At 38.1% G+C, this 27,058-nt stretch overlaps 1 protein-coding gene across 2 annotated transcripts; it reads right to left on the bottom strand.

The window, feature by feature from the left end:
* Window positions 1–1,627: 1,627 nt before the first annotated feature.
* Window positions 1,628–26,699, bottom strand: LOC117676355 (prosaposin). 2 transcript variants are annotated; one of them, XM_060682245.2, is made up of 14 exons: window positions 26,614–26,699; window positions 21,511–21,647; window positions 18,257–18,331; window positions 17,441–17,566; window positions 16,982–17,176; window positions 16,024–16,167; window positions 14,534–14,590; window positions 10,528–10,650; window positions 8,432–8,527; window positions 7,888–8,068; window positions 7,576–7,736; window positions 5,987–6,067; window positions 5,418–5,525; window positions 1,628–3,492 (listed from the first exon to the last, which is right to left on the bottom strand). In XM_060682245.2, the coding sequence occupies exons 1-14, from the start codon at window positions 26,657–26,659 to the stop codon at window positions 3,457–3,459; spliced, it is 1,566 nt and encodes a 521-aa protein (XP_060538228.2). In that variant the 5' UTR covers window positions 26,660–26,699; the 3' UTR covers window positions 1,628–3,456. The 2 variants fall into 2 exon arrangements, with proteins under 2 accessions (XP_060538228.2, XP_034291658.2); XM_034435767.3 differs by having other exon boundaries at window positions 7,576–7,739.
* Window positions 26,700–27,058: the final 359 nt, after the last annotated feature.

Below are 27,058 nucleotides of genomic sequence, written 5' to 3' on the forward strand. Positions count from 1 at the left end.
ACCCCAAGATAATTTCTTCCAAGGACAAATGTCTGCACCTTATTTCCTGACAGGAATGTTTGCATGTTTCTTATTTATGAAAAGTAGAGCAAGCTTTCTTGATCAAACCAGATAATGTGCAACATAATTGCTGTCCCATATTTTGTTGAAATAGTCTACCTGAAGCCTATTATGAAGGAATGAACACATAACCTCCAAGATGCGATAGGCCGGTTCCTCTGGATCTCTTGACTCAGCCTTTCTCCCATAATCCCTCATGTATCCTCCCACATGCCAGAGGAGAGCCTATTAAAACAGGCTCCACCACTTTCCCCAAAGCATCTCTCTCCAGTGATGAATTATTCAGAAATAGGAAAAGTGGTGACTTCTCCCCTGCTTTTCTTTTTCGAACCTAAGCAAATGGAGAGAGGTCTTTAAAAGATTTTTGAGCCTAGCACACAATTCTGATTCAGTAAGGAGTATCAGCTCTGAGGGAAAGTTGGGAAATATGAAATATACATTTTTACATGAAGATCGTACAGTATTTTGACAATGGTATATCATACTTTTAGGCAGAGTGTTATTTTGTAAAAGAATAAAACTGTTGTGGTTATTTTCAAACAGCTTCTTGCAACAGTCAAACGGGTTTGTAATAAGCTTGCAAAACCAAGTGTTTATTCTCACTGATTTGTCCCTCTGCCGCCCAAGGAAGACTGATCGGTTTTTTAAAAAACAACCCACCTCTAGGCTGCTCAGGACCTCCCCCTCCCCCTGGGCATCCCTAATCCCCAATCTGCAAACTCCCTGCACTGAGGTGAGGGAAAGTGTATTCGGTTGAAATAAAAGGCTAAATAGACCGTATCCATTTCTTTTCATTCAGAAAAGAATGAAATGGCATTCAAAATATGCCATTAAATTTAAGCAGTGTAAGCCTGAAGGAATCCTAGAAGAAAACAAAAGGCTGAAGCCAGTATTTACTAGTATTTACATTTCCTCTAATACTTATTGTAGAACCAGTTTGCTCAATTTGTAGCCTATTCACATAATAAGCTTGTAACTTCAAGAAACTTAAGCACTCAAAAATCCCATTTTAATAAAATTAATTCTTTAGTTCAACTAGGAATAGGGGGGAAAAAATCAAGAAATGCCAGTAACAGTGAAAAATAGTAAATCATGACCCACATAAATGCTTGCTATAGGAGCCAAGGGCAATATTCTTGTCCAGTGGCACATAGCTACATTGCTATTTACAATTCAGTAATTGTCTTTCAAAATTCTAATTGTAGAAAAACAGTAGCAGAACTGAGAATTTAGAAAAGGGAATTTATAGCTGTATGAAATGATTTGACCATCCACAGGAACTGATGCCCTTCAAATTTAAAATTTCAGTTTTACAAAGAGGCAGCATAGTGTATTAAACCCACCCTACAGTGGGTTGGGTTGGAGGATACGGAGTAGGGACCATATTAAAAAAGAAGTTGTAATATTGGACAGGGGCTCTAGACATCCCACTTCATTGAGGCTACTCTAAAATTTCCAGGATATGGCTCTACTGCTCGCAAATTATCAACATTTCAACTTGTATCTCTCAATGTATTCACTTCCAAGTTAATAATTAAAATAATTTTTAAAAACACTACTGACAAAATGTAGTTACAACTTTATTGAATTACAGAAGCTTCAGTGCAAAAAGAAAAAAAAAATAGAATAGAGCAGTTTGTTAAAGCAGCTGCTTATCTTCCCAACTCATTTCTGAAGGTGAGATATTACTCTGCATATATTTACATTAAGTTGTAAGAATTTGTCCAAAAAATATGAAATCGTTTCCTATCAGCAAGAAACCAGATTCTATACATAAAATGTGTTTTACCTCACAGAATGCCACTTTTCTTTTACAGGGAGTGTATTATATTTTCCAACAACAAATAATCTCTTATAAAGGAGATGTTAACTACAATGCTACACAACAAACATCTATATTAATTTGCTGTTGCTTTTCATCATATGCTTATTTCAAAGCAGCAAGAATTTGGAGCCAGCAGCAGACAAAAAAACAAACAAAACAAAAACGTATTAGTCTGAAGAATTCAAGTCAATGCCCTCAAAAGTGCACCCAAGATATATAAAATTAAAAAAAATTATATTCCTAACTTTAACAATAATGCAGAGGTTGATTATTTTAGGAGCTTCATTCTACAAATCTGTATTTTAAACAGTCAGAAGTCATGGGGTTTAAGGGCTTCATAATTTGTTTATATATGGTTCAACAAGCGTTACTGTTTTTGAGTCTGTGTGTTTGATCCCCACCCCAGCGAACCACAACTGTCTTCACACAAAAGTCATGACTGCCAGTTAACATTTTGCTCGTAGACATTCTGATTTATGCCTACTCATGCAAGTAGATGTAACACTCTAGAGCAACCGTCCCCAATCTTTCTGGCTTGGAAAGCGGACACGTGGAGCTTCGTGCACATGCGTGAGTGCCCACCGTTTGCGCAGCCTGGTAGTGGGCCACAGCCTGGGGTTGGGGACCTCTTCTGTAGTGGGACCAGTTAAGAAGAGACAATCTTAATAGACAATTGTATAATCCAATAGGAACACGGATACTTAACTTATTTTTTTTTCTACCAAGCTTCTTTTTTATTTTAGTTTCAGGAAATACATCTTACTGAAATGGAGGGAAAGCGCTCCGGTGCACTAGATGGACCAAATTTAGTGCACCTCTTGATTTTTCTAGGTAATAATTTACTGTTTTGTTTGTTGAAAGAGAAGCTACTAAATTTGTCTCAAAAACAATGGGCTGATCATTCGTAAGCATTTCAAACTTGCACTATCAACTAGTACTGCCTGCACCTTAGGTTGTGAATGCACATTCATTCAGTATTGGCTACACAGGCATTGGGACTTAAGACCTTAATTATAACATAATTGTGGGCATACCTAAATCATCCTTTTGGAAGGAATGGGATTGCCTTTGTCTATGGCAGTTTTAAGCCAGCAGCTAAGAATTTATTTGTCTACAAAATGACTGTTCACAAAAGGGTATCAACAGCTATTTTAATAGAGAGCACTACAGTCCCATGTTTTAGGTTTAATTATCAGCAAGAATGTGTTTTTGTTTTTTTTTAAAAAACCAAGTAATTAAAATCCAGACACACCAGCACTGTCCTTAGTTTACTTACATACACACACACTTATTACTACTCCTTCTCAGAAACACTGAACCCAATTGGCCAATGACTTGGCAGTATGTTCTCATGTATCGCAAAGGCCTACAACTGCAGTTAGAAGTATCAGTAAGTCAAAACAATGGATCCTTCCAGGATAGTAGCACTGCTACTACGCGATTCGTAAAAAGGTACTTGAAATGGAGAGGGAGAAGATCAAGACACTAAGATTTAGCTTTTACTAGCCTAACCCTTGGCTTCCATTTTCTTCCAAGAATGAAAAAAGAGCCGGCCAAAGATGATGCATCTTCTAGTTCCACACATGGCGCTTGCAATGTTCAATAGCCTGGGAGAGAAAAAGAGAAGGAGAGGGAGGGAGAGAAAAGATATGCAAGGCATAATCAGAGGAAACGTGATTTATATATCAAGATTATGCACAGAGTGTCTGGAAGTCATTCCAAAGGATTTCTGGGATTCTATAAAGTTGCTACTTATCAAATATTTACAACTTTTTCAACCAACGCCAGAGTTTTAGCTGGCTCAAAACCTGAGTCTGCCAAATCTAGCCTGGAAAAAAAAATCTAGATAATCGGTAGATGGCAGGAAAGAGACAGAAAACCATAATGCTTTGATGCCATCTAGTGGTCTGAATTTCCCACAGTTCAGCTCTGATAGCCTAGCCACAACTTGGGTCCATCTAGCTTGCAACTTACCTTTCTTGCTGTACACTGAACCATGAATTCCAGTTTATGCTATAATAATCACAAACTAATGAAGTCGACCCCTTATGAACAATCCTACTTAACAATCCTACTTAGCTTAAACCATGGGATTTACTCCAAAGGGGGAGGGAGCTGTTCCAGAGGTGGAATGAGGGCCATTTTATTTCATTTTTAATTTTATCTCATGTTCCAGCCAAATGTGGCACAGTAGTTAATCGGGAGTGTCAAACTGGTGGCGTCACGTGACGTATTGCAACTTTCCCCCCCCCCTTCGCTAAACTGGGTGTGGGCGTGGCCAGCACGTGACGCATCTGGCCCATGGGCCGCGAACTTGACAGCCCTGCCCTAGATGAAATTATGGTAAACATTTTGTCCTGCTATACTGTGACCAAATAAACAAGTAATAACATTTTCCTCATTCATCCATAGCTTGACTTTGGGCAAGATTAGTTTGCTAGTACAATACTAAAGCAAATCAAGGAATTGCAAAGAGGGGCTGGCATTATCTATAGAAATTATTTTACTCTCACCAGGCTTTCTCTCCATTTCAATATCACTCTAGAATGTTTATATCTAGTATCACGTATTTGGGGTTCTGATGATGTACACTACTCATCCTGCTAGCCTACCCAATTGATAAAAATGTCACTAGATTTGATCTTCTCCAGACTACCCAAGGCAGGATTACATTACACGAATTTATGACTTCATGATCTACTCCCAGAAGCTAGTTGATTCCAGAGATGCTGGACAACTTTCCAGTTTACATGCAGGTGCTTCTCTTGAAGCCTAGATTAAGACCCAGGAAGCCATGGACAATGGAGATGACCTGGCCATATGACAGGACTGATTCTGGACATTCTGCATTCTCTTTTGCTATGAACAACCCATTCAGTTTCTTAGTATATCCCTCAGCTGACAACAACAAAGCCAGATTAGAATGCAGATAGAAGAAAACTCATATTTGAGGGAACAATTGCTCAGAGCTCATTACTGAGTTTATTCAGTATACAGACAATGGAAGAGAGGCAGAAACATTTCATGCTTTCACTATTGCATCCTGCTCTGGTACTCTCTCATGTTGGAGGATGTGATGGACAATTCTTTTCAATGGCAATATTGTAGCTTTGGAATGAACTCTCCAGTAAAATATATCAGGTGCCACATTTTTTATGTAGTTAAATGGGTTTTTATTCTCAAAGGCATTTTTAATCCACAAATGTGTTCATTTTAAACACATTTGTTGTTTAGAAACCTTTTTAATTACTCAGGATTCTCTATTTACTTGTTTTGGTGTTACAGCCTTCTTCAAAAAGGCAGAAACTATAGGTTTTTGTGGCATTCACAAATCCCAATCCCAACAATTAATTTTAGGTGTATAAACTGCTTCCCTGCTGTGTCACTTAGCACTGGATCTTGCCCATGTCTTCCAGTAATGCACCTGTCTTGTAGAAAACCTCTTCCCATATTAGCTGGCATAAGGAAATGCTGCTTGCTAGGTTTCTGTCTCTACCTACATGCCTGCTCAGAAGTATATAAAAATACTTACATTACACTGAGTTGCAGTTTCCATGTTCTTACACCAATACCCCGGTCCTCGGACACAGAATTCCGACCCCAAAAGAGGTTTAGTGGATGATGTACAAACTCCAAGTTTCTATGAAGTGAAAGATAGTAATTGCAGTTTATTGTTTCACTATAATAAAAGTGTGATCAGTCCGTTCATTTATTAGCATTTCTACAAAGAATGCTAAAGGAACCAAAGAAAACCCTATTGTTACAACTGACAAGTTATGCCTTGGTTGAACATAAGGGTCAGAAAATAAGATAGGAACAAACCCCCGTTTTTCAAAGGGCATTTTAGCAACATCACCAGCACCTCATTCTTATTTTGCTGCTTTAATTTTGCATTTGCACTTTGGATTACATCAATCCAGAATAAAAGAATCACTTTAAGATAAACTATTATTGAGTTTTATTTGATACTTGCTAGTCCATAAATAGCTTTGAGTTGTAATAGTGGATACCTAAGCATATAAATGCCCAGTCAATATTTATTTAATGGTACATATACTGAAGTGTAGTTCATAAGTAAATATTCTAACTTGTGGTACTTACAGTGCACACAAAAGTAGGATCCATTATTTCTGCGAGAAGCTGAACAACGGTTGCCTCATACTGCTGCACAAACTGGACGCACTGTTTATAAAAAATAAAACATCAGTGAGAAATGGAATAGGATCCTCTACCAATTGATCATGTAACTCAGATGGAAACTCTTGAATTTAAGAGCCTTTTGTTATATCGAGTGCTATCTAACCAAAGCGACCGTTGATTTCAATGAGATATTTGATATGTGTTAGATTCTCTCAGTTAAATTGCAGACCTAATCTAACCAAATAACATATTGGTCACAAAGTTAAATACATTCGCTCATTTAGGGACCAGAATCTGGTCCTTCAATAGGAAATGAAATGGTTGTAAAGGAACATGTATGTGTGTGAGAGAGAAAGAGGCACAATGAAGATTGCTAGTTCTTCCGTACAGTGTCCTGTGCCTGATTCATTTTCCCCTCTTTTTTGCCGGACAAAGAGATTACTTAAACAAGCTAACTTTTCCTGGGCTACTTTTCTCCACTGCATATCATTTCCCTAAAAAGTAATAATTATAAGTTTATTAACAAGCTCAGCTCTGTGACTGCATTTACAGGTAGACCTTGTGTAATGATGACTTGTTCAGTGACTGTTAGAAGTTATGATGGCACTGAATCAGGGGGACGTATGACCTGTCCTTGTAGTTGCAGCTGTTGCCAGCATTCCTACAGTTACGTGATTACCATCTGCAACCTCCACTGCCAGCTTCTGATAGGCAAAGCCAATGGGAAAGCCATGCAGGAATACTAACAATGGCAACTAGAACTGCCAGAATTGCTATTGTGCGAGGTCATGTGACATTGGCCTTTAGAACTGTGTTGCTTAGCAACAAAGTTCCAGGTCCAATTATTGTTTGTAAGCAGAACTGCCTATGGGTGATTAGAACCTTGGCTCCTGCCTGAAATTAACCAGACCTCGGTTTCAAACTGAAGGCTTTTGATAACAGGCCATAAAATTTGATGGTACATACTGCATTGTTTCTGAGTTTTATTGTTATTACTGTCATATTTACAAACAATCACTAAGCAAGGAATGACTGTGTACAGAATGGATATAGAAGTATATAAGTGATAATGCATCCAATGATTTTTGAGACAAATCCACAGGAGTATCATATAGGTGAAAAGCAAAGGAATATTTCAAACTCTAAGCATCATGCTTGTAGCTTGCAACTTGAGAACTTACGTTATGAAATACAAACAGCACCTCACTACAACTTCTTTTAAAGCAGAGAAGTGATCTGCTCCTCAAAGAAGCAACCCCAATGTTACAGCTCAAAGCAACTGTTTAAAAATGTAATCCTTAATATGTTAAGTGTCAACATAACAGATCAGCAATCTAATTAAATGGTCTGTTTTCACAACACTATGCAATTATTTGAAAGAACCCAACTCTACCACGCTGGAACTTAAGATGTCCAGCTTGACACTGGTTGTGGAGGTCATTACAAAGCAGCAATCCTTTGTAACCTTATTCTTTGTTTTCACAGATTAGCTTTTCAGAAGAAGTCATTCACAGCACTGCAGTTTTAACACAAAAAAGCACATTAATTACCTCGTCACTAACAGACTCCGGTAAATAGTGGCAGACTCGTTCCAGAAACATTTCAATCTCAGCAGTGGTAGCATTCTTTGCTAGTTCCTTGTCTGCATAAGCAACGATCATCTTGCACACATCACAGATACTTCCCAATTCTGACTTCACTGGAACAATTTCTTCTGAGGGTACAACAAAGCAAAGCTGTTTATGTTGAGTTAATGTTTATATTTACATAAATGAACAAACAATTTGCAATACCGGAAAAGCAAAATCCAAATCAAACATAGAAGCATTGATTATGTAGCAAAAGATTATTTAAGTTCTCACCATCTGGTAAAATGTTGTTTTTGCAACATCTCAGCATCACACACACCATTTTAGGACTAGTAGCTTCCAACAACATGTCAAGAATAGACTTCCCATAAACTTCCACAAAGTCCTTGCACTCCTCTCTGGTTTTTTCAGGTAGCACTAAACAGACTTTCTCCATTCCTTCTATCATCTCCTCCTAGTACAGACAAAGGTTGAGATACGTTCAGTCATCACAAGTCCTCTAGGCATTTGCTAAAACTAGCAACATGCAAAATTAGTATAGTAGATTTCAACAGCACATTGAAATGCAGCTTTAAAAATCGTTATTTACAAAACATGCATATATTGAATAAAATAGGTATTGATTTTGTATCACAAGAACACTGCAAGATGAGCTCCTTGGGTGAGCCTCATCCATATATAGGATGCCACTACAAAGAAAGCCATTTTGTCAGAAGCCACCTGTCCTCATTTGATCACACTAGATGGAGCCCAGCTCTTGGAGAGCAAACTGTATTATAGAAGATGATATTAGCGGTCTAGTTTATTTCATGCATACCTCCGTCTTATTGCTTTCCAGAAGGCTGGCCACCTCTTCTACCATGATAGTACATACTTCACAGAGAGAGAATGCTTCCTTTTGACTCGGATTGGTCTATACAATTCAGAAAAAAAGAATTATTTGCAGTAGTTATTACCTGTACTACAAGAAACCAAGACATTGACAGCCACAATGAAACAGTAGTTAGGGCGTACTCTGAAGTATATATTGGGTCACTGGAAATTGAACCTGACAAGAAAGGGTTACCTCACTAGTTAAGAAGGCAAAGCTAAAACTTCCTCCTGTAGCCCGAAGGAACCACTCTACTTAACATATTCTGACTTCAGTATTTGCTATTCAATTATTAACCATAAAATTAGCAACTACTATAGTATCTGTACAATAATTAGCACAATGCAGTAAAATAATTTAGGTGTCATCCCATGGGCTACTTCATTTCTTTCTAAATCAGGGCAGGACTGCAAAGCCCTCCTTCTAGTGTCCAGAAACGTAATTCCCATTAAGCCAAGTTTCCATTCTCACACATTTCAACATGAAAAGAATATTATAGCAGCAGTATTCCCACAATGGGCCAATATATGATGGCACTCCCTGTAACCTCACTGAAGATAAGTCCATGTCCAAAAGGAGCAAACTTTTATCTATTTGATAGTGCTTTATAAGGATTTGCATTACAAATATCTATTAATGGTAACCACTGCCATTATGGCTGTTGACAAAGACTCTACATTTATAGGGTCTGCTGTCAATAGGAAGGAAGGGTTGCTCTTCCTGGTTACACATACCAGGTAATATATTCTTCAACATTCTGCTAAATGTGAAACAGGAAAAAAAATCATTTTATTTTGTAAGAGACAAACAATTGACCCATTATCTCTCTGAGGTCTTTTAAGGGTGTATTGTCAGTGTCTTACTGCAGCCCCAGCTTGAGCCAGAGGCATTCATTGGAGAAGCTTCGGCTTGGGCAGAAGTTCGGAAGCACATTCATTTGTGCTAGGTGAAATATGGAATTGGCCTGAGTTTAAAGCAGGAATCTGGTCTGAAAACCACTTCATCCAGCTGGAACAAACAGATCTCCATTGGGAGACACCCCTGGAGTCCAACTTTTCAAGTCAAGGTTAGCAAAACGGCTGACCGCCAAGAAAAAAATATTAATGATATTTTTTTTAATGATACCAATGGTCAAGGCCCATGGAAAGAAACTAAATCATTGGAAGTCAGAGGAGGGGAGGAGAGGAGAGGAGAGTACAAGCAAGCAGTGGTCTAAGGCACCCTGTTATTAAGCTGGTTATTAAGACCAGATGCCTGCAATTACTGCAGGTTCGAATCTCGCCAAGGCTCAAGGTTGACTCAGCCTTCCATCCTTTCTAAGGTAGGTGAAATGAGGACCCAGTTTGTGGGGGCAATAAGATGACTTTGTATAAATATACAAAAGGATGAAGACTATTGCTTAGCGCATTGTAAGATGCCCTGAGTCTCCGGAGAAGGGCGGCATATAAATCAAATTAAAAAAAAAAAAAAAAAGCACACCAAGCCACCACAGATAGTCTGCTTGTTCATACAGCAGTTTATATCTAGCCTCCCTCTCCAGCTGTTAGGAAGCCCAAAAGGTCAGGGACCCCTAATGCTGGTGCCTTCAGTTTTTGCACCACCAGGGAGGTCAAGTCAACTAAGAGATCTTGATGGTAATTATTTCGGGGCCAAGATGATCTCAGTGGAAGACTAGCCAAGATTAGACTCTTAATAGCCCGTAAAAGCCATTCAGAAATTGCTTTGTTCAATTTTCAGGCTACCATGAATTTCAGCGCATGGTTGAACCTTGTGACAGGATGTCCAGGCATTTGTGATGAAAATTTTATATTTCTGGATCTTTTTGTTCTATTTCATTTTATTCTAACTGATTAAAATTCATCAGGAGGTTCCTTCTGTGATTGTTTCTTAGATTTTCTCTCCTTTACCATCTCCAGGCTTCTGATCTCTCACACAAATCCATAAAAGTAATCACATAAGTTACAGCTTTTCACTATTTGAGATGCTCATATCCTTCTTGCTTCGGTAAAGTGACATGCAGATAACTAAGTACCAAGTCTTACCTCAACTGGCTCAACTGGCTTTATCTTTGCTGGAGAGATAAGTTTAGCAGGCACCAGAGCTTGGAGGGGTACAGATTTCAGGGAAGAACATAATCCTATCATGTTACAAATTTCCTGTGGTTGCTGAAGACATAAAACAGCAATGTAAGTTACTTCTATAGTCTACAAGGTAGCAAATTAGTTTTAATATCACTGTAATTTCATCAATGTAAAATCAGCCCCCGACGCCATGGAATAGTATAGATGTTATTATTTCTACAGGAAATTTTAAAAAATGCAATTGTTTTAAGCCCAAAACATGGTGTGTCTCTGAAGTTCTGTCAAACTGTTCCAGATAGATGGTGGTTCAAGCAGAACCAAAAGACAGAATTTTTTTTTTTTTTCCAGGTTTCAACCAAACTAAATCCATGCTGGCCCTACAAAATGGACCAATTTTGCTTCTTTCCTCTCCTCTTTCTATGTGCAATCAAAAAACAACCTCCCCAGTTTACTTTCCTTAGATCTGCCAGCCATGACTGTTGATTGTTCTTGCTTTCAATCTCCCTGAAACACTTTTCCTTTCAACATGATGCCTCCGTATATGCCCAAAAGAAAAATGCATGCTTTTGTCTGGATATGGACCACTTGGAAACTAGCTGTAAATCTGAAAAAAGTGGTTCACATATAGCTTGTTTTCTATATCCTTAGATGTTATGTATGCTTTCAGGTTGAATTTTATTCATTTTTGGCACTTCTACTCCACAGCAGAACAAATTAGCTTTAAATTTAATCAAACAACTTATTTCAGCAACTTGCATGGGTCCACAATTGATTTTTTTTTAACAAAGCTAAATACTTTAGAACAAATAAAAGTGTAGATTATGCGCTCTTCCTGATGTTTCATAAGTGTCCCTTGGTGCAGTATTTTTTTAAAAAATGTACTTCAATGAAACATGAGTGTTCTATAGATACATGCAGTCATTTCACTAAATTCAAGCACTATTCTGGCTAGAGAAGACGACAATTTCTAGCAGTCATTCAAGTGCCATACAAAAGACAAACCCCAATTTCCTTTCAGTTAATATTTCACATTAAAATAGTTTTAAAAGTCTCTAATTTATAACCATGCAGGAAGAGGAGGAGGATTGATTATCGATGAGAAAACAATGGCTACAGTTTCTGCAACATTCCTGACTAAAAGCCTCACTATAATCTGGCCTGGCTGTTGCAAATAACAATTCAGCAATATCACAGGGTTCCCTGTTACACTACAGCCAAACTAAGCCAGTTACAAGTAGTCCTCAACTTACAGCCACAATTGAGCCCAAAATGTCTGTTGGCAAGTGATACAGCTGTTAAATGAGTTTTGTTTTACCACCATTTTACCACCTTTCTTGCCAGAGTTGTTAAATGAATCACTGCAGTTGTTAGTAAGACAGTAATTGAGTGCATCTTATTTCCCCATTGACTTAGCTTGCCAGAAGGTTTCAAATGGTGGTCACATGACCCCAGGGCACTATAACCGCCATAAATATGAATCAGTTGCCAAGCATCTGAATTTTGATCACATGACCATGGAAATGCTGCAACAGCCGTAAGTGTGAAAAACATCATAAGTCACTTTTTTCAGTGCCGTTGTAAATGGTCAAATGGTCACTAAACAAGCTGTTGTAGGTCGAGGACTACCTACTCAAATGTATACATTTCAAAATTTCCCGATCACTTCTGAACGCAAATATGGCCCACATACTAAAGAAATATAAGTCAAGAGTGTATTCATACGATTTCAAGAGTTCGCATAATTGCTAAATACCTGTAGCTGCTGCAGCTGTAGTTTCACCTTTCAGAAATGTCTCATTGGTTTATATAACTTTATACCTGTTAATCCTTCATAAAAGAGTTGGCTGTCCCAAGAATTCCCTCCTCTGCAGTTAGCTTAATATCTGCAGGAATAATTTTAACTCCTCCTACCTTCTCCTACCATAGCAAGTAAAAACAAAATTTAACTAGAAGGGAGCATATTCTTTAACTAAATAAACTACATAATTCTTTGGTTTGTTTTGATCACTGGTGTCAAATCTGAAAACTACACAAGTAGCTTGTCATTTGAAAGTGATTTGGAATAAATGCTTCCTTCAAGGGAGTTTAGAGACCTGGCTCTTCATGGGCCAGATCACTATTATATCCACCTGGTCTGTCGTGAATTCTCAAAAGTTTTAACCACTGGTATAGTCATCTTTATAGTTGCTAATTTTATTTGGTTATGAACTGCAACGTCTACAGAAATCGTTAACAGCTGGTTTTGGTTCCTGTGATGATTCTCTTTTTTTCTCCCCCAGAGAAACCAGGAGAACAAATTGGAAGCATTCTTTTCTGTTTGGGTAACTAGTTTGCTGTAATGTCTGATCTCAAATTGTGATTTTTGACTAAAACAGTTTTGGCCACAAACTAATTTATCAGGTCTGAACCAAGTGACAAGCTACAATTAATCTGACAGCAGTGAAAACTTCCTATGACTTCTTCATTAATAAAGGAAATAACAAGAAAAGGGATTTTGTAGGGCCATTATCTCATCCATAGCTATGGATAACTGTAATATTCTGAACAGGTTTATTAAATAGGACTTATGAAAGATATGAGAACCTGTTTTGATGTAGTGATTAAAACATCAGGCTAGAAACTGAAAGATTATGAGTGTTAGTCCCACCTTAGGTACAAAGCCAGTAATCTTTGGCCAGTAACTCTTTCCTAGGCTTAGAAAGCAAGCAATGACAAACAGTTTTGGAAAAAGCCCTGTCAAGACAACTCTTAATGGCCTAGTCTAGCTACTACCAAGAATAAAAAACTGACTCAAAGGCAGAAAAGATAAAGCATTTAGCTCTTATAAACAGAAGGTAACGGTAGTTTAGAGAATGAGTATCAAAGCATGCACTTTCCCCAAACGTTTTCTTATGAAAGCATATCAGAGTTATATACAAGAGTTCCCAGACCATCTTTGAAGTAGTTCAATCATTCTATTCTCCCATAACCAAAGAGATGTTTCCATACCATTTACCTACAAAAGCAAATATACTAAAGTATGCCATCTCTATATAAGCCGAGAAATTTCCTCCTCATGTCACTGTTTTCCTCATTAAGGCATATATAAATTGGCAAACAAAACACCACAATCCGAGTTATAAATACATGCAACATGCATTTGCCAAACCAAACCATGACAGGTGCAAGGTCCAAAGAGGTTTATTTAGGAATCTCAGTATCTATTCCCCAATCATATCCTAAAACTATCTTGATCATTATGGCTTCAGGCTTTGTGGAATTTTCTGTGCATTAATTTTAGTTTCAAAGCCAGGTAGCCAAACAGGCTCATAATCTGTTTCAGAATGGCCAAGATTTCATTTTAGGCTCCAATATGATTCTTTCCACAGCCACTCTGTCCCTTGAATCTGTCAAAAATATCACACTTATCAACTATATTAGCAAGAGATCAAGCAACACTCTCTAAGTGGAGGGAGTAAGTTTCTCACATACCTGCTCCTGCTGTTGACAGGATGGAGAAAAAGAAACACAAGAGAGTTAAACAATTGGAAAACAATCAAGTATCTAAATGGTTCACACCACAACTTTTCATGCAAGAAGAGGGAAAGGCCAATTAACAATAGAATGATTATTTTTGCAAAATAAATTTTGCTCAATATTTATGCTTTCTGAATAGGCATAGACATTTGAATGCCCTATGAAAAATGTTGTGTTGCAGTCAACCTAGTATGATTCCCGGTATAAATATCATTTTGTCCTTGCTGCCATATTCCTACAGAGATCTTCAATATAAATAATCTCAAGAATTTTTAAAAAAATGGAGCCTGGTGGTACAACATGATAGTTAGCCCTTAAATAATTAGATAATTAATCCAAAATGACTTTTGATGCTATCAGACCTAGTTAAGACATTTGCTATAACTCCAATGTCAGATTTTTAATATATTTTTGGAGCAAGATAGTAAAATATAGGCAATGTGAATCTTACCATGTGCATGATCATCTGAATAGCCAAGGAGGAATAATCAGTAATGTAGCCTTTGCACTATTAAAGAGAAAGAGAGACATTGGAGATGGTTATTATTACACAAGCAGCAAAATATGCCAGCCACATATAATCACTGTATTCCTTATTATGTCAAAGAAATGTACTGACTTCTTCAACAGAAGCATTTGGGATATACCGTATTTTCCAGCGTATAAGACGACTGGGCGTATAAGACGACCCCCGACTTTTCCTGTTAAAATATAGCATTTGGGCTATACTGGCTGTATAAAACTACCCCTCTTCAAACGCACATCAAATAAAAATTAAAAAAATCAACTGGCTCACCCACAATGTAAAAGCAGCTGTGCTAGACCCAAAATGGCCCCTGCAACAAGCAGGAACCTCACACAGCCACAAAAAGCCCAAAAACCCAACTTTCACACTTTACAAACACAAAATTCCACATACAGCTTTGAGATTTTGTGTGTTTGTATAGTTAGAGTGAAACACTACAGAAACACACTAAATCTCAGAAAGCTGCACAAATATTATTTTATTTTATTTTTATTTTTATATGAAAGCTAAATTTAAAACTTCCTAAACTTTAAATGGCTAGGTCTAAAAAAGAACAACCAAAAAAAAACCCCAATTAACTATTTTTTTTAAAGCTCCCAAAGGGGAAAAAAACTTACCCATAGAACAGGGGTCTCCAACCTTGGCAACTTTAAGACTTGTAGACTTCAACTCCCAGATTTCCTCAGCCAGCTTTGCTTTGCTGGCTGAGGAATTCTGGGAGTTGAAGTTCACAACTCCCTGCCTGCTTGATTGCAGGCAGGGAGTTGCTTGCTGATGGAATGGATTCAGGCAAGCGAAGCAAGGCAAGCGTCGCGACTAGCAGCTAAGGTAAGCAAGCTGGAGGGGGAAAACTTTTTTCCTTTTACATGACTCTGGCGATCCAAGCTGACTTGCCTGATTAGCAGGCAACTCAGCTGGGATGGTCAGAGCTTGGCTCGTCAGAGCCTTTCGGGCTGGTCTGCCTGGTTACAGGAGAACGATACCGGGCGTATAAGACGACCCCCGACTTTTGAAAAGATTTTCATGTGTTAAAAAGTCATCTTATACGCCGGAAAATACGGTATATACATTTTTATCTATACAATATGGAGGGAGGCATACATAATTGCATCTTGCATTTCTCTCATGACAATTAGGATATTAAATAGTGACAGCTCATCCAAAGTTATTCTGTAATACAAGCCTAGATTCAAATTTACACAATCCCCTTAAAGTGGTCCTTACACATTCTGTACAGACTGTAAAATTTACTTCACATAGTCAGAATCATATTTTATATTTATATTACTTTTAAATATGGCACCTTAATTTCTAAATTAAACAAAGCTGGGGAAATTAAAATGCCAATCCATATACTGTATTTCCCACATAATAAATAAATAAATATTTATTAAATAATATAAAGTAAAAATTACCACTTCAGACAGGGCAGGACCCAAACGTTCACACTCTTCCTTGGCATGTTCAATTAAAGAACTAACAAAAGTTGAATTGTTCCTCACAGCGTCTTGAAGATCTGTCACCAGCTGAACACAGTCATTACACACATTTCCATTTCCCTGCAGGTAAGCATGAAGCAAATGGTAACTTAATATAATGTCACAACATGAGATGGCTATATAAATTTTAAAAAAATTAATATTGGGTTACACACTCTCTGCCTTCAGGCATTAGAAAACACTTTCTGTAAAATCTGCTGACAATTCATTGCTGGTGAGATTTTGGATGAAATTTAGTTATATTGAGTAGTTCAGGCAATTTTACCCTGCAACATTCTGACCTGTGCCATTTCTTTTTCTGTATCACTGCATTAGGTACTTCTAACAAGGTTTAGTAAAGTTATACTGGGAATAGTGATATGTTTTATTCAAAATCAGCACTATTAAGATTTCTAAAACAAGAATTCAGAGGAAAAACATATAGTCTTATTGCTCTGGATCATATTTAATAATGGATTTTATAGATGCATTATGTTTACTTATTTTCCATTTACTTCTCAAAATACTGAGTTAACCACAATTGTTTATATTTTCTTGAGTTTCCCTAAAGTTATTCCCCTTATCCTTTTAATTGGTTCAGTTACAATGCATGATATAAGGACTAAACAATCATAGTTTTTGCATTAACACCACATGAAGGCTGTGAGAAATATACATGATTAACCCACATGTTTGCATATTGAGAGTTCCTAATTGCTTTTGATTAAGGTAATGGGTTTAGGGTTTAGACTAGAGAAAGAGTTTTCGGTTTGGATATTTATGAATTTCTTTATTCAACTGTCAGCAAGATTAAAAGTTAATAGCAATTTACAGATGTTATTGTATCTATGTTATTAGTAGCACCAATAGCCCATTTGCAGTTTTAAATTCCCACCTTAGGTTCTTTCTTAGGTTTATCCTGAGGATAAAGAAGAAGTGGCACATTAGCCATGAAAGGAGATGCCAGTTCAGAGAAATCTAGTTCTGGAATTTTGTTGGACTGGAGCTGATTTTGTAATTTTACTTCTGCCAGGTGATTCTGAAGAGACTGACATAGTGTGAGTGCACTGCATACAACTTCAGGGTTCTCCTAAAGAGTAGAAAATAACACAAATTTACTTGCTTTCACCTATAAATGCAACAGAAACTGTGCAGCTAAGTACCCCTGAAAACCAGATTATCAAATCTTCCAGAAATCATTACTTATTATTGCACATTTTTTTCAAATATTCCTTTTGCAATGAATTTTGGAATATTGGGTTAAGTAAGAAAAATGTAAAATCCACTAATTTTGTCCAGTTTATTTTTAAAAATTATAAAATCAGTTGCTTCTGTAGCATTAGTGAATACTTACAAGTTCTGATTTGACCATTTCCATAATATTTGGCAAATAAGACTCCACTATGTCCTTGCACTGCTCTACCAGGTCGGATTCAGGAAGAAATTCACAAATTTTTTTGAAATATTCATCTATTTCTTCCTATGACAGAAGATAGACAGGTTGGTATAAACATAAAGGAACATTTTCCCATCTTTCTCATTCAGGAAGAATACTTAATTTCACCTAAAAGTTGCTTTGTATTCCTATTCCTATTCTCATCTTTGAAACAGAAAACGTTACACCCAAACTGGTTATTTTGCCATTAAATTTTGATTACATGATTTTAGCTATATATTACCTATCTCTGCTATAGATTCTTTGCTGGGGGCATTAGTATTTTCTACAAAAAGTAACATTAAATGCACTGTGAAAGTAAGCACAGGCAAAGCTTTACAAAGCATCATATAAATATTCAGATGATTTAGCTTTTGTCATCAGCAGGAAAAGCAGAGATATGTTTGCATAGCTGATGATAACTCTTTTATTATGCAATGGAAGGATTTAAAGGAATTTTTATACTGTATATTTGATTAATATCTTTCTAAGCATGAGCTCATTTTTGTACTATTATGAAAAAATATAGGCCTAGGAGCTCCCACTAAGAATGAACACAATCCAACATTGGCATTTTAATATCAAAATACCCCTTCAATTTTAGGAAATGCATTCATGTAAACCTTGGTTGAAAGGCATGTATCAACATAAGTGGGGTGCTCCTATTTTTAGATCCTGCACTTTACTTCTTGAATAAAACTATTGGAATATTTTTTTAAAGAAAAGAATTCTTACCATTGTATCATTGCTCTTTAAGAGTTTCCCAACCACTCGTACAATTTCTTTACACAAGTCACAGGGAATACTCTCCTGAGGAGAAAAAGAACTTTTGATAAATAAAATGACTTATAATTTTTAGACATATAAAGTATAATTTAATGAAAATCCAGTTTAGAGAGTCTTGCTGCAGATGCTACTTAGGTTTACAGTGTTATTAAAGTCCACATGCTAGCACAAACACATTACATGAAGGTTCCTAACCTTTCTAGGCCAATGCTCCAGAGGATATTGAAAATGTTCCTTAATATAATTTTATTAATGATTTTGAAATGGAACTTAAGAATGAGTGCAAACTAATATAAAGTAAGAAAAAAGAAAATAAAAAGAAATCAAAGTGAAAGCTAAAAGTGCGGGGGAGGGGGGGAGATCAACAAGTAGTTCCCAATCTTCTTTACAATAGTTATCAGTACAATGGTAAATTTACCTCTTGCTCTATTGGTTACAACATAATTCTCTTCTTTCCATAGTTTATTATATCTAATAATCAAAACCATAAATCATAAGTTCATTTTTCCTATCTTACACAAATAGTCCACAGGGAATTTCCAATCAGCAATAAATATAGATATTTGTCTTTTCTCTGATTAAAGAAGTCAATTTAGTCATCTCAACAATTTATATCATCTTTAGCAACCATTCCTCCATCATGGGTAGTGCCAAGACACCAAAAATGTTCTCACGAGACACTAACAAGGGATTGTCTGTTCAGAAAATGATTACTAGAAAAAAAGAAATTCAAAATACAACAGTAATCACCAGAAGTTATGTTTTTTTTCATTGTCTTGTCAGATAAACCTTGTCTCATTTTTTCATCAAGTAGCTAACACTGTACTTTATGGGACCGCAGATTGAGGGATATAATATGTATTAATTTCAATAAAGCTTCTGACAAAATATCCCACATTCTGATTAATAATCTAATTAAATTGGGTCTCAATGTACAAAAGATGGAATAAATTAACTATTCTAGATATACTGGAGTATACTTTCTACTCTCCTACTGCCTTGTTAACTTCCTGATTTTTTGAATTTTATACCTTGATTTTTATCTTTATATGGAAGTTTAACCTCTTTTTAATTCTGTTCTTAATATATGCTTTTATGTATATATTTATATCATTTTATTATGTTGTAAATTGTAAAAAATCACTGAGGTGAGATCGGTGATGTAGAAATTTAACAAATAAATAAAAAATTAAAAAAAAATAGTATTTCTTGTATTGGCACTTAAAGGAACCTAGCAATTATGTTTATTTTTACTTTCCACATACATGGCCTGGTAGATATTAATGTAAGTGTACCAGCCGTGGTCAGGTTCTGTATGGTGCACAACCTGGCTGAAGTCGTAAGTTCTTTAGAACAGAGGTCCCCAACTGCAAGGCTGTGACCCAATGCCAGACCGCAGCCTGTTCAGAACTGGGCCACAAAAGTGGTGGGTGAACACACGTGTGCATGCAGCTGTATTTGTGAAAGCAGTGTACATATGCACAAAACTATCCCCTCCCTGACGGTCCACGAAGCTGGAAAGATTGGAGACCACTGCATTAGAACAAGTTTGCAGCTGCCTAGATCTATAAAATAGATGCAGCTATTTTATAATTGCTCTTTGCTCTTCAAAGCATGAAACAAGCGCTTGACTAACAATTAGCAACTATTAGTTGAAAAATATATTCACTTATTTTTTTTTTTTTTGTAACTTTCAATCTAACTGAAAGCACGGCATACTTCTATAGTTTTGCTCCTTTTCATTTGTTTTTATTTTCCTTGGGCAATGAGCAAGCAAAAGTAACAGTAAGAATTGAGAATGTAACTAACCAACCAAAACTAGGATCAGAAACAGAGAACTTAAGAGGAGGTTGATATAAAAGGAGCCAGCTCTGTTTCCTTTTGTATCTCCTAAACACTCACTCAAATATTTGATAAATGCCTTTAAACTGATTGGGGCAGATCCCAAACCATCCATTATAAGGAATGCAAGCATCTGCCCTTATGGGCTGCAAAAGCAGCAAACACGATCTACTGTTTCTTTTACAAAAACTACCACAAGTGCATCAAACAACTCCTGCTGCATCAATCTGATCAAGAGAAATTCTGTATTGGTTTACTGGTAAACAAGAAGTATTTTTACTACATACAACGTTGCAAAATTTGGTGCGTTAGCCATTTAGGCCATTTCCATGAACTGGCCACAACTGTTCACTGATCACAATATAATTCTTGTCTGCCCAAGTATCACTGAGTAAAGAGTAAAGCAAGATGTCATGTGATTGCCCATGTGACTGATTCAACTGCAATTTTGGCACTCTTGGTTGCGGTTGTTAAACATAGTTAACTATGTTAAGCATAGTTCCAGGGAAGAATGTGGTGTGCTGGGGGAGGCGGCAGGAGTAGAAAAATTCAAGCAGGATTTTCAGCCACTGAAGAAAAGTTACTTCTGTGCTTATTCCACCAGCTTGAGGCACCCCACACTGTTTAACTTATCCGCCTACCAACTCGCTGCTTTAATTTCAGCTCATTTTGATCTCTACTGTTTCCCAAAAAATACGATCTACTCAGAAAGTCCTAGCTTGATTTTTGCATGTGTGCCCAATATAAGCCCTACCCCCAAAATAAGCCCAAATTAAGACCCCACCCACTCCAGGGTGCACAGATAAAAAATTAAAGCTAGGGAGGGGATGGAGCTGCCCTACTACTTACCTTCGGACAGTTGCAGCCAGGCCTTGCACACCTCAGCCCATTTCTTCTGCAGCCAGCAAGGCTCTCCTGAAGGCCTCTGTAGCCGATAACAGAGCTCCGGATCAATCCAGAGCTCTGTTATTGGCTGCAGAGCCCTTGAGGAAAGCCTTGCTGGTCTTGCTGGATGAAGAAGTTCCTGAAGGCCTCTGATAGTGAAAAAGTGGCCAGGGTGACACACGCAAGTGAGGTGAGTCTGTCGACGACATCCCCCCCCCCCGAAAACAAGACCTGGTGCCTTTTTTGTGGCAAAAAAATGTAAGACAGGGTCTTATTTTCAGGAAAACACAGTAGGAGATCTCCCCTCTGGGTGCAGAGGGCAATGCTTTTGGCGGGGTGCAGAAACAGAGCTCAAGCCTGAGCTCCATTTCTCCATCCCACCAAAGTTCAGCTCCTGTCTACACGAAGAAGGAAACTTCTTTGGTAGGCTGCAAAAACAGAACTAAAATTATCAGCAAAGCAATAAAATAACTTACCACAGTAGGCTTGTTCCACACATTTTGCTGACAATGTTTAACTGCTTTGCAATCAGATGCAGTTCGCAAATTCTGGCACCACACCTGTGGACCTTTTGCACAGTCTTTCTTCAAAAGCAGGGGAGTTGTTAAAGCAACTGAAAATAAAGTATAAATGCATTAGAATGCATTAGGTTATGCGTGTCTAATCTTTTGGTCTGCCTGTGCAACACTGAAGGAATCTTGGCCACATATAAAATATATAATACAGTTAATGTAAATCAAAAAAGTAAAAGGAAGTGTGTTATTTATATTTTTAATTATGATCTTGTGGGGTTGCATTAGAAGCTATCCAGGGCTGCAGGTTGGACATGCCTGCATTACATTTAATTCCAGTTTCATGCTATTTATTTTATTAGGCTTAAACAGATGCAGCCAAAAATATCGGTACCCCAAAGAATCACAATTTGCCATTCTCTACTCTACAGTCCCGAACAGACACTTTGCTTTTGAAGTATGATGTAACATTTTCTTGTAAATAATGACAAATAAAAATGGCACTTTTGGGCACGTCTTAGAAGTTAAAAAGACATTATTGGAGTTTAATGATCTTTCAAGACCATATAATTAGTGTCTTAGATGACTTCAAATAAGTCAATCATTCAGCCTATTTGAAGAAAAGTATTCAATCAGCCATTTTGTATAGCATAGTGAACATGGGCAAGAGAAAGAAAAAGAGAAAGTCTGGGGAGAAAAGGAGAAAGTAATAGCCAAGAACGGTAAAGGCTGCAAAATGATTATCAATGCACTTCATGTTTCTGCAACCATGGCCACTAATATTATCAAGCCGTTAACCTCCCTAGATGTGGCTGCAAGAGGAAAATTGATCCCAGGTTGAACAGAACACTTAGTGTAAGTGTTCTGTTCAACCTGGGATCAATTTTCCTCTTGCAGCCTAATTTTCCTCTTAACTAATAATATAGACATATTATTAGTAGTCATAGTCATAACTAATAATAGAGATATTATTATCAAGTCATGTTATCTGTTGCCATTTGATTGAAAGTGGCGTCCATGGTAGAAGAGTCTAATTCTGAAAGACGGACATAAAAAAGCCAGTCTGGAGTTTGCTAAAATATATATTGACAAGCCACAGTACTTCTGGAACAATGTCCTCTAGACAGATGAAACCTTTTGGGTAAATCACAGCAGCTCTGTTCATAGAAGAAAAAACAATTCTTTTAAAGAAAGTAACACCATCCCTACTGTGTAATATAAACAAGGTACCATAATGTTAATGGGGTTGCCTTGCTGTTTCCAGCACTGAGTGCTTCAAATCTATGTAAAACACAATGAAATCACAAAGATTAGCCAGGCATTTTGGAACAAAACATAACTCTGTCACGGGTATGGGCCTTCCAACAGGATAATGACTCAAAACATACAAAAATGGTTGAAAAGCAAACATTGGACTCATCTAAATTCACCTGCTACAAATCCTAATTTGAATCCAACAGAACATCTATGACAGTGGTGGGTTTCAACCAGTGTTACAACTGGTTCGCTTCGCGCACGCGCTTTGCATTTCAGAACAGTTGAGGCGCGGCAATCAGCTGGGCTAAAAACGAACGAATATAGTAGGTATAGGGCAGGGGCGGGCGGTAGGGCCCCGTTGATGGTCGGAGCGAACCGTTTTGCTGAGCTCACTATCGCCACTACTGGCTCGCCCGAACCGGGGTGAACCGTTAGAAACCTACCACTGATCTATGGAAAAATCTGAAACTCACAGTTGGGAGAAGGAACAAACTTAAGACAACTGGAGTAGTTTGCTCAAGATGAACGGGAGAAATTGCCAGTTGAGAATTGTATATTCAGAGCTATAGAATGTATTTGATTGTCTCAAAGGGGTGTGCTGCAAAAATATTAGGTTAGGAATTCCAATAATTATGGCCATGTCATGTTCATTTGTTATTTACAAGAGTATGTTAAATCATACATCAAAAGATTGGTGTCTGCCCTGTGAAGAACGATGAATGCTGTTTACTTGGGTCAGTTTCAACTTATTGCCTAGCAAATTGGAATTCTTTGGGAAAAGATGAGTACCAACACACTTGGCTGCATCTGTTGCCACTAGGAACCATAACTGAGCAGTTACAGATCAACAGCAGAGTGGCATGATTTAGAATACAGTAATATGCAAAAATCTCTTAGCAATAACAAAGAACTAATCTATACATATAAAGTTGAATTCCAGGATGTTTTTTCCCCAGTATTTGCAATCAACAAATCTAAGTTTAAAGACAAAACAAAAACAAAAACATACCACCAATAAGGATATCTTGTATTTCTATGGACAGGAGAAAATTTATTGGCTCATGTTCATTAGGAATGTTAATCTTGCTCAAGAATCATAATTTTACACATGCTATACTTGAATCTTCGTCTCTATTCCTTGTTTTTTTAAAACAGTGCCAAATTTGCATAAATATACAATGCAATTTTTAGACTTATTGCATAATTGCTGCAATTTCATTACCCAAGGCTAAACTATTTAAAATCACTAAAATGTGTAGGTGGATAATCTGAGGAATAGTATGTGTTATGTTTTCTAAGTAAGAAAATAAAGACTGCATTAAAACAGTTTTTGTTCTTTTTCTTTTTCCTTCCATTCAATCAAGGCCAATTCTTAGAAACTGCCTGGGCAAGCCTCTGCAGTTTTCTTGGCAAGGTCTTTCAGAAGTGGTTTGCCACTGCCTTTTTCCTAGGGCTGAAAGTGGTCAGGCCAAGGTCATCCAGCAGGCTTTGTGCCCAAGACAGGCTAGAACTCACTATTCCCCAGGTTCTAGCCTGATACCTTTAACCACTACAGCAAACTGATTCTCAAGTGTTTCTTTCATAACATTTCACTACATTCTATAAGCCTAGTTGAATTTTTTAAAAGCACGATTAAGCAGTTTAGCTTTTCCTTGGAGTTTTTTCAAGTGGATCAACTGGATTCATCCAACTGTGGAGGTTACTGAATGACTTTAGGCTTGTTATTCTCTCAACCTATCTCATAAAATTGTTGTGGGTCATAAAATTAACTGATAGGAGTGCAATCAATTAGCTTTCATCACCTTTAAGTCAAGGATGACTGAATCACAGTAATAATCACCTGAAGGATTGAATTAAGGATGAACACACAAACATCAGGGAAATTATGGTTAGCAATCTGCTTCTAGAACACAAACAACTGAATCCTCCAGGGTAATTTCTGAACACATGAATATACTTATTCCTCCCACCCCCCTCTACACACACACATATATTTTGGTTCTCAATATGCCAAAACTGAGTAAAACTCCATGTATCAACATTCAAATGCTACCAATTCCCAAGCTATACAGTACTCTATAGTCTGCTGCTCTTTCATATATTTAGAACATTTTTACATTAAGCTTTCATAGGAAACATTGCACTGACACCAAGAAACACTTTGTAGAAAATCTTTTTTTTTTAAATTTGATTTATATGCCGCCCTTCTCCGGAGACTCAGGGCGGCTTACAATGTGCTCAGCAATAGCCTTCATACTTTTGTATATATTTATACAAAGTCAGCTTATTGCCCCCACAAACTGGGTCCTCAATTTACCTACCTTAGAAAGGATGGAAGGCTGAGTCAACCTTGAGCCTGGTGAGATTCGAACTTACAGTAATTGCAGACAGCTGGTGTTAATCACAATGATATCAGTCTGCTGAGCCACCAGGCCCTTTTGAGCAATTCAATTCCTCAGCTCTGTCATTTTGGCTGACACAAAGCCTACTGGGTAAACTCAGTATCCCTAATCTCATTTAGGTTCCTTATCCACGGGAGAAGATACCCTGAAGAAAGAGTAACCAATTAACAAACTCCATACTTTTAGGATTGCCTATGCTCAATGTTGGAAACAGCCATGTACACCAGCAGAGAAACTGGTCATACAAAAGGTCATGAATTGCGCAGAAATGGACAAATTAACAGAGTCTAAAAGATAAAGAGACATCAATATTTTATAATGTGTGGGAACAGTGGTATACCTGGACAGAACGGAGATAGATTGAAGGTAGTTATTAAGTACAAGTAGTAGATAAAATAAGAATGTAAACATGCACAATTTAATTTTTGTAAATAATGCACGAATTATTGTCACAAGAAAAACGCAATTAGCTGTCGAATGAAATATTTTTTTGTTTTTAATGTAATAAAAGTTTAATAAAGTGTTTATTAAAAAAAAAACCCCAGGGAAGTCAGCTACTTCCCATATAATCACAACAGAGAACCAGCGTCCTTGTTCACAGGCAGCACCAGTGATTAAAAAAACCCGCAAGTTGGACAAAAGAAAATGATAAAAGACACTGACAGCCAGCTCTGCGATTTTTCTTTTTCTTTTTCCTTCCTTCCTTTTCTTTCTCTCTCTCTCTCACACACACCCCCAACCCATGGATATTGGGATAACCGCTACTCCAGAGGGTGAATGTTTTTGACTCCCTCTTAATTTAGAAAAGGACATTTTTTAAATCAAAAGGAGGGGGGAGAAAGGAAACCAATGGCCCCAAAAGAAGGGCGAGTTAAAGGGGGAAGGTGGGGGGGGGGCAGGAAAGCCTAGGATTTATTTCCCAGTCGCTTTGCGGAAAGAAGGGCAGCTCCTCGCATAAGGGAAGGGTCAGCAGCCAGGCGTCGCCCTCTGGGGTAAACAAGAAACACCGCCCAACCAGCCCTGCGCAAGGCCGGGGACTCTTAGCGAAGGCAGGCCCAAAGGACCGGTTTCTGCGGGTTGACCCAGAAAGGGCGCTTTGCCGGCCCGGTGCTCTTCCAAGCCGGTAATCCTCATAAGTCCCAAGCCCAACTCCGGTTGAGGGTCGGCGGGTGGCTCCCAAAAAGCCGGACGGCGACAGTGGGAGCGAGGCGGCCTAATCCTGCGAAGGCCCAGGGCGTAAGAAACAGAGCTTGGTGTGTCAGACATTAGCGGGCCTTTCACCCTCCCCACCCTCAGGCCAGTGCGAGGCCCAGCCCTCCACAGGCATCCACTCGCTCGCTTGGGACTGCCAAGGGAAACCGAGGGGGAGAAAAAAAAAAAAAGGGCAGCCCCCCCTCCCCGCGCTTACCCGCTGCCAGCGAGCAGAGGAAGACGAGGAGAGCGAAGCGCCTCATTGTAAGCGTCTCTTGTCAGGAGTTCCGCCGCCTGCAATGCGGGGAGCATCAGCTGATGGCCGCTTTTATACCCAGGCGCTGCGAGGGAGGGGGGGGAGAAACGCAGCTACTGCGCGTGCGCCGTGGTGGACTGGCGGCGGCGCCGGCGGGTGAAGCCGGCCCTCCAAACGAAGCATTGTGGTCGTTGCGCAAGCCTAGTGGCGAGAAAAGCGCGAGCCGTCTTTTTCTCCCTCTTCGGAAACCTTCAAACGGTGTGCGCTTGCGCGTTTCTGTCTCCTTTCAGTTTGTCCACCCCCCACCCACCCCCCACTTTCAGCCCAACTGCTGACACTGACTCATCTAAAATCTTGGGAGCGCGCGGGGGGGGGGGGATTTGACGCGAAGTCACGAGACTTCCAA

Source organism: Pantherophis guttatus, chromosome 6, assembly GCF_059756535.1.
Source record: "Pantherophis guttatus breed Tessera chromosome 6, ASM5975653v1, whole genome shotgun sequence".
Taxonomy (NCBI): Eukaryota; Metazoa; Chordata; class Lepidosauria; order Squamata; family Colubridae; genus Pantherophis; species Pantherophis guttatus.

Coding starts and splice junctions, on each gene's coding strand:
- LOC117676355 (XM_034435767.3), bottom strand. CDS start 26,659: ATGAGGCGCTTCGCTCTCCTCGTCTTCCTCTGCTCGCTGGCAGCGG. Junction 14,591..16,023: donor GTCCTGCCCTGTCTGAAGTG/GTAATTTTTACT, acceptor TCTCTTTAATAG/TGCAAAGGCTACATTACTGA. Junction 8,528..10,527: donor AGCCAGTTGAGCCAGTTGAG/GTAAGACTTGGT, acceptor TGAATTGTATAG/ACCAATCCGAGTCAAAAGGA.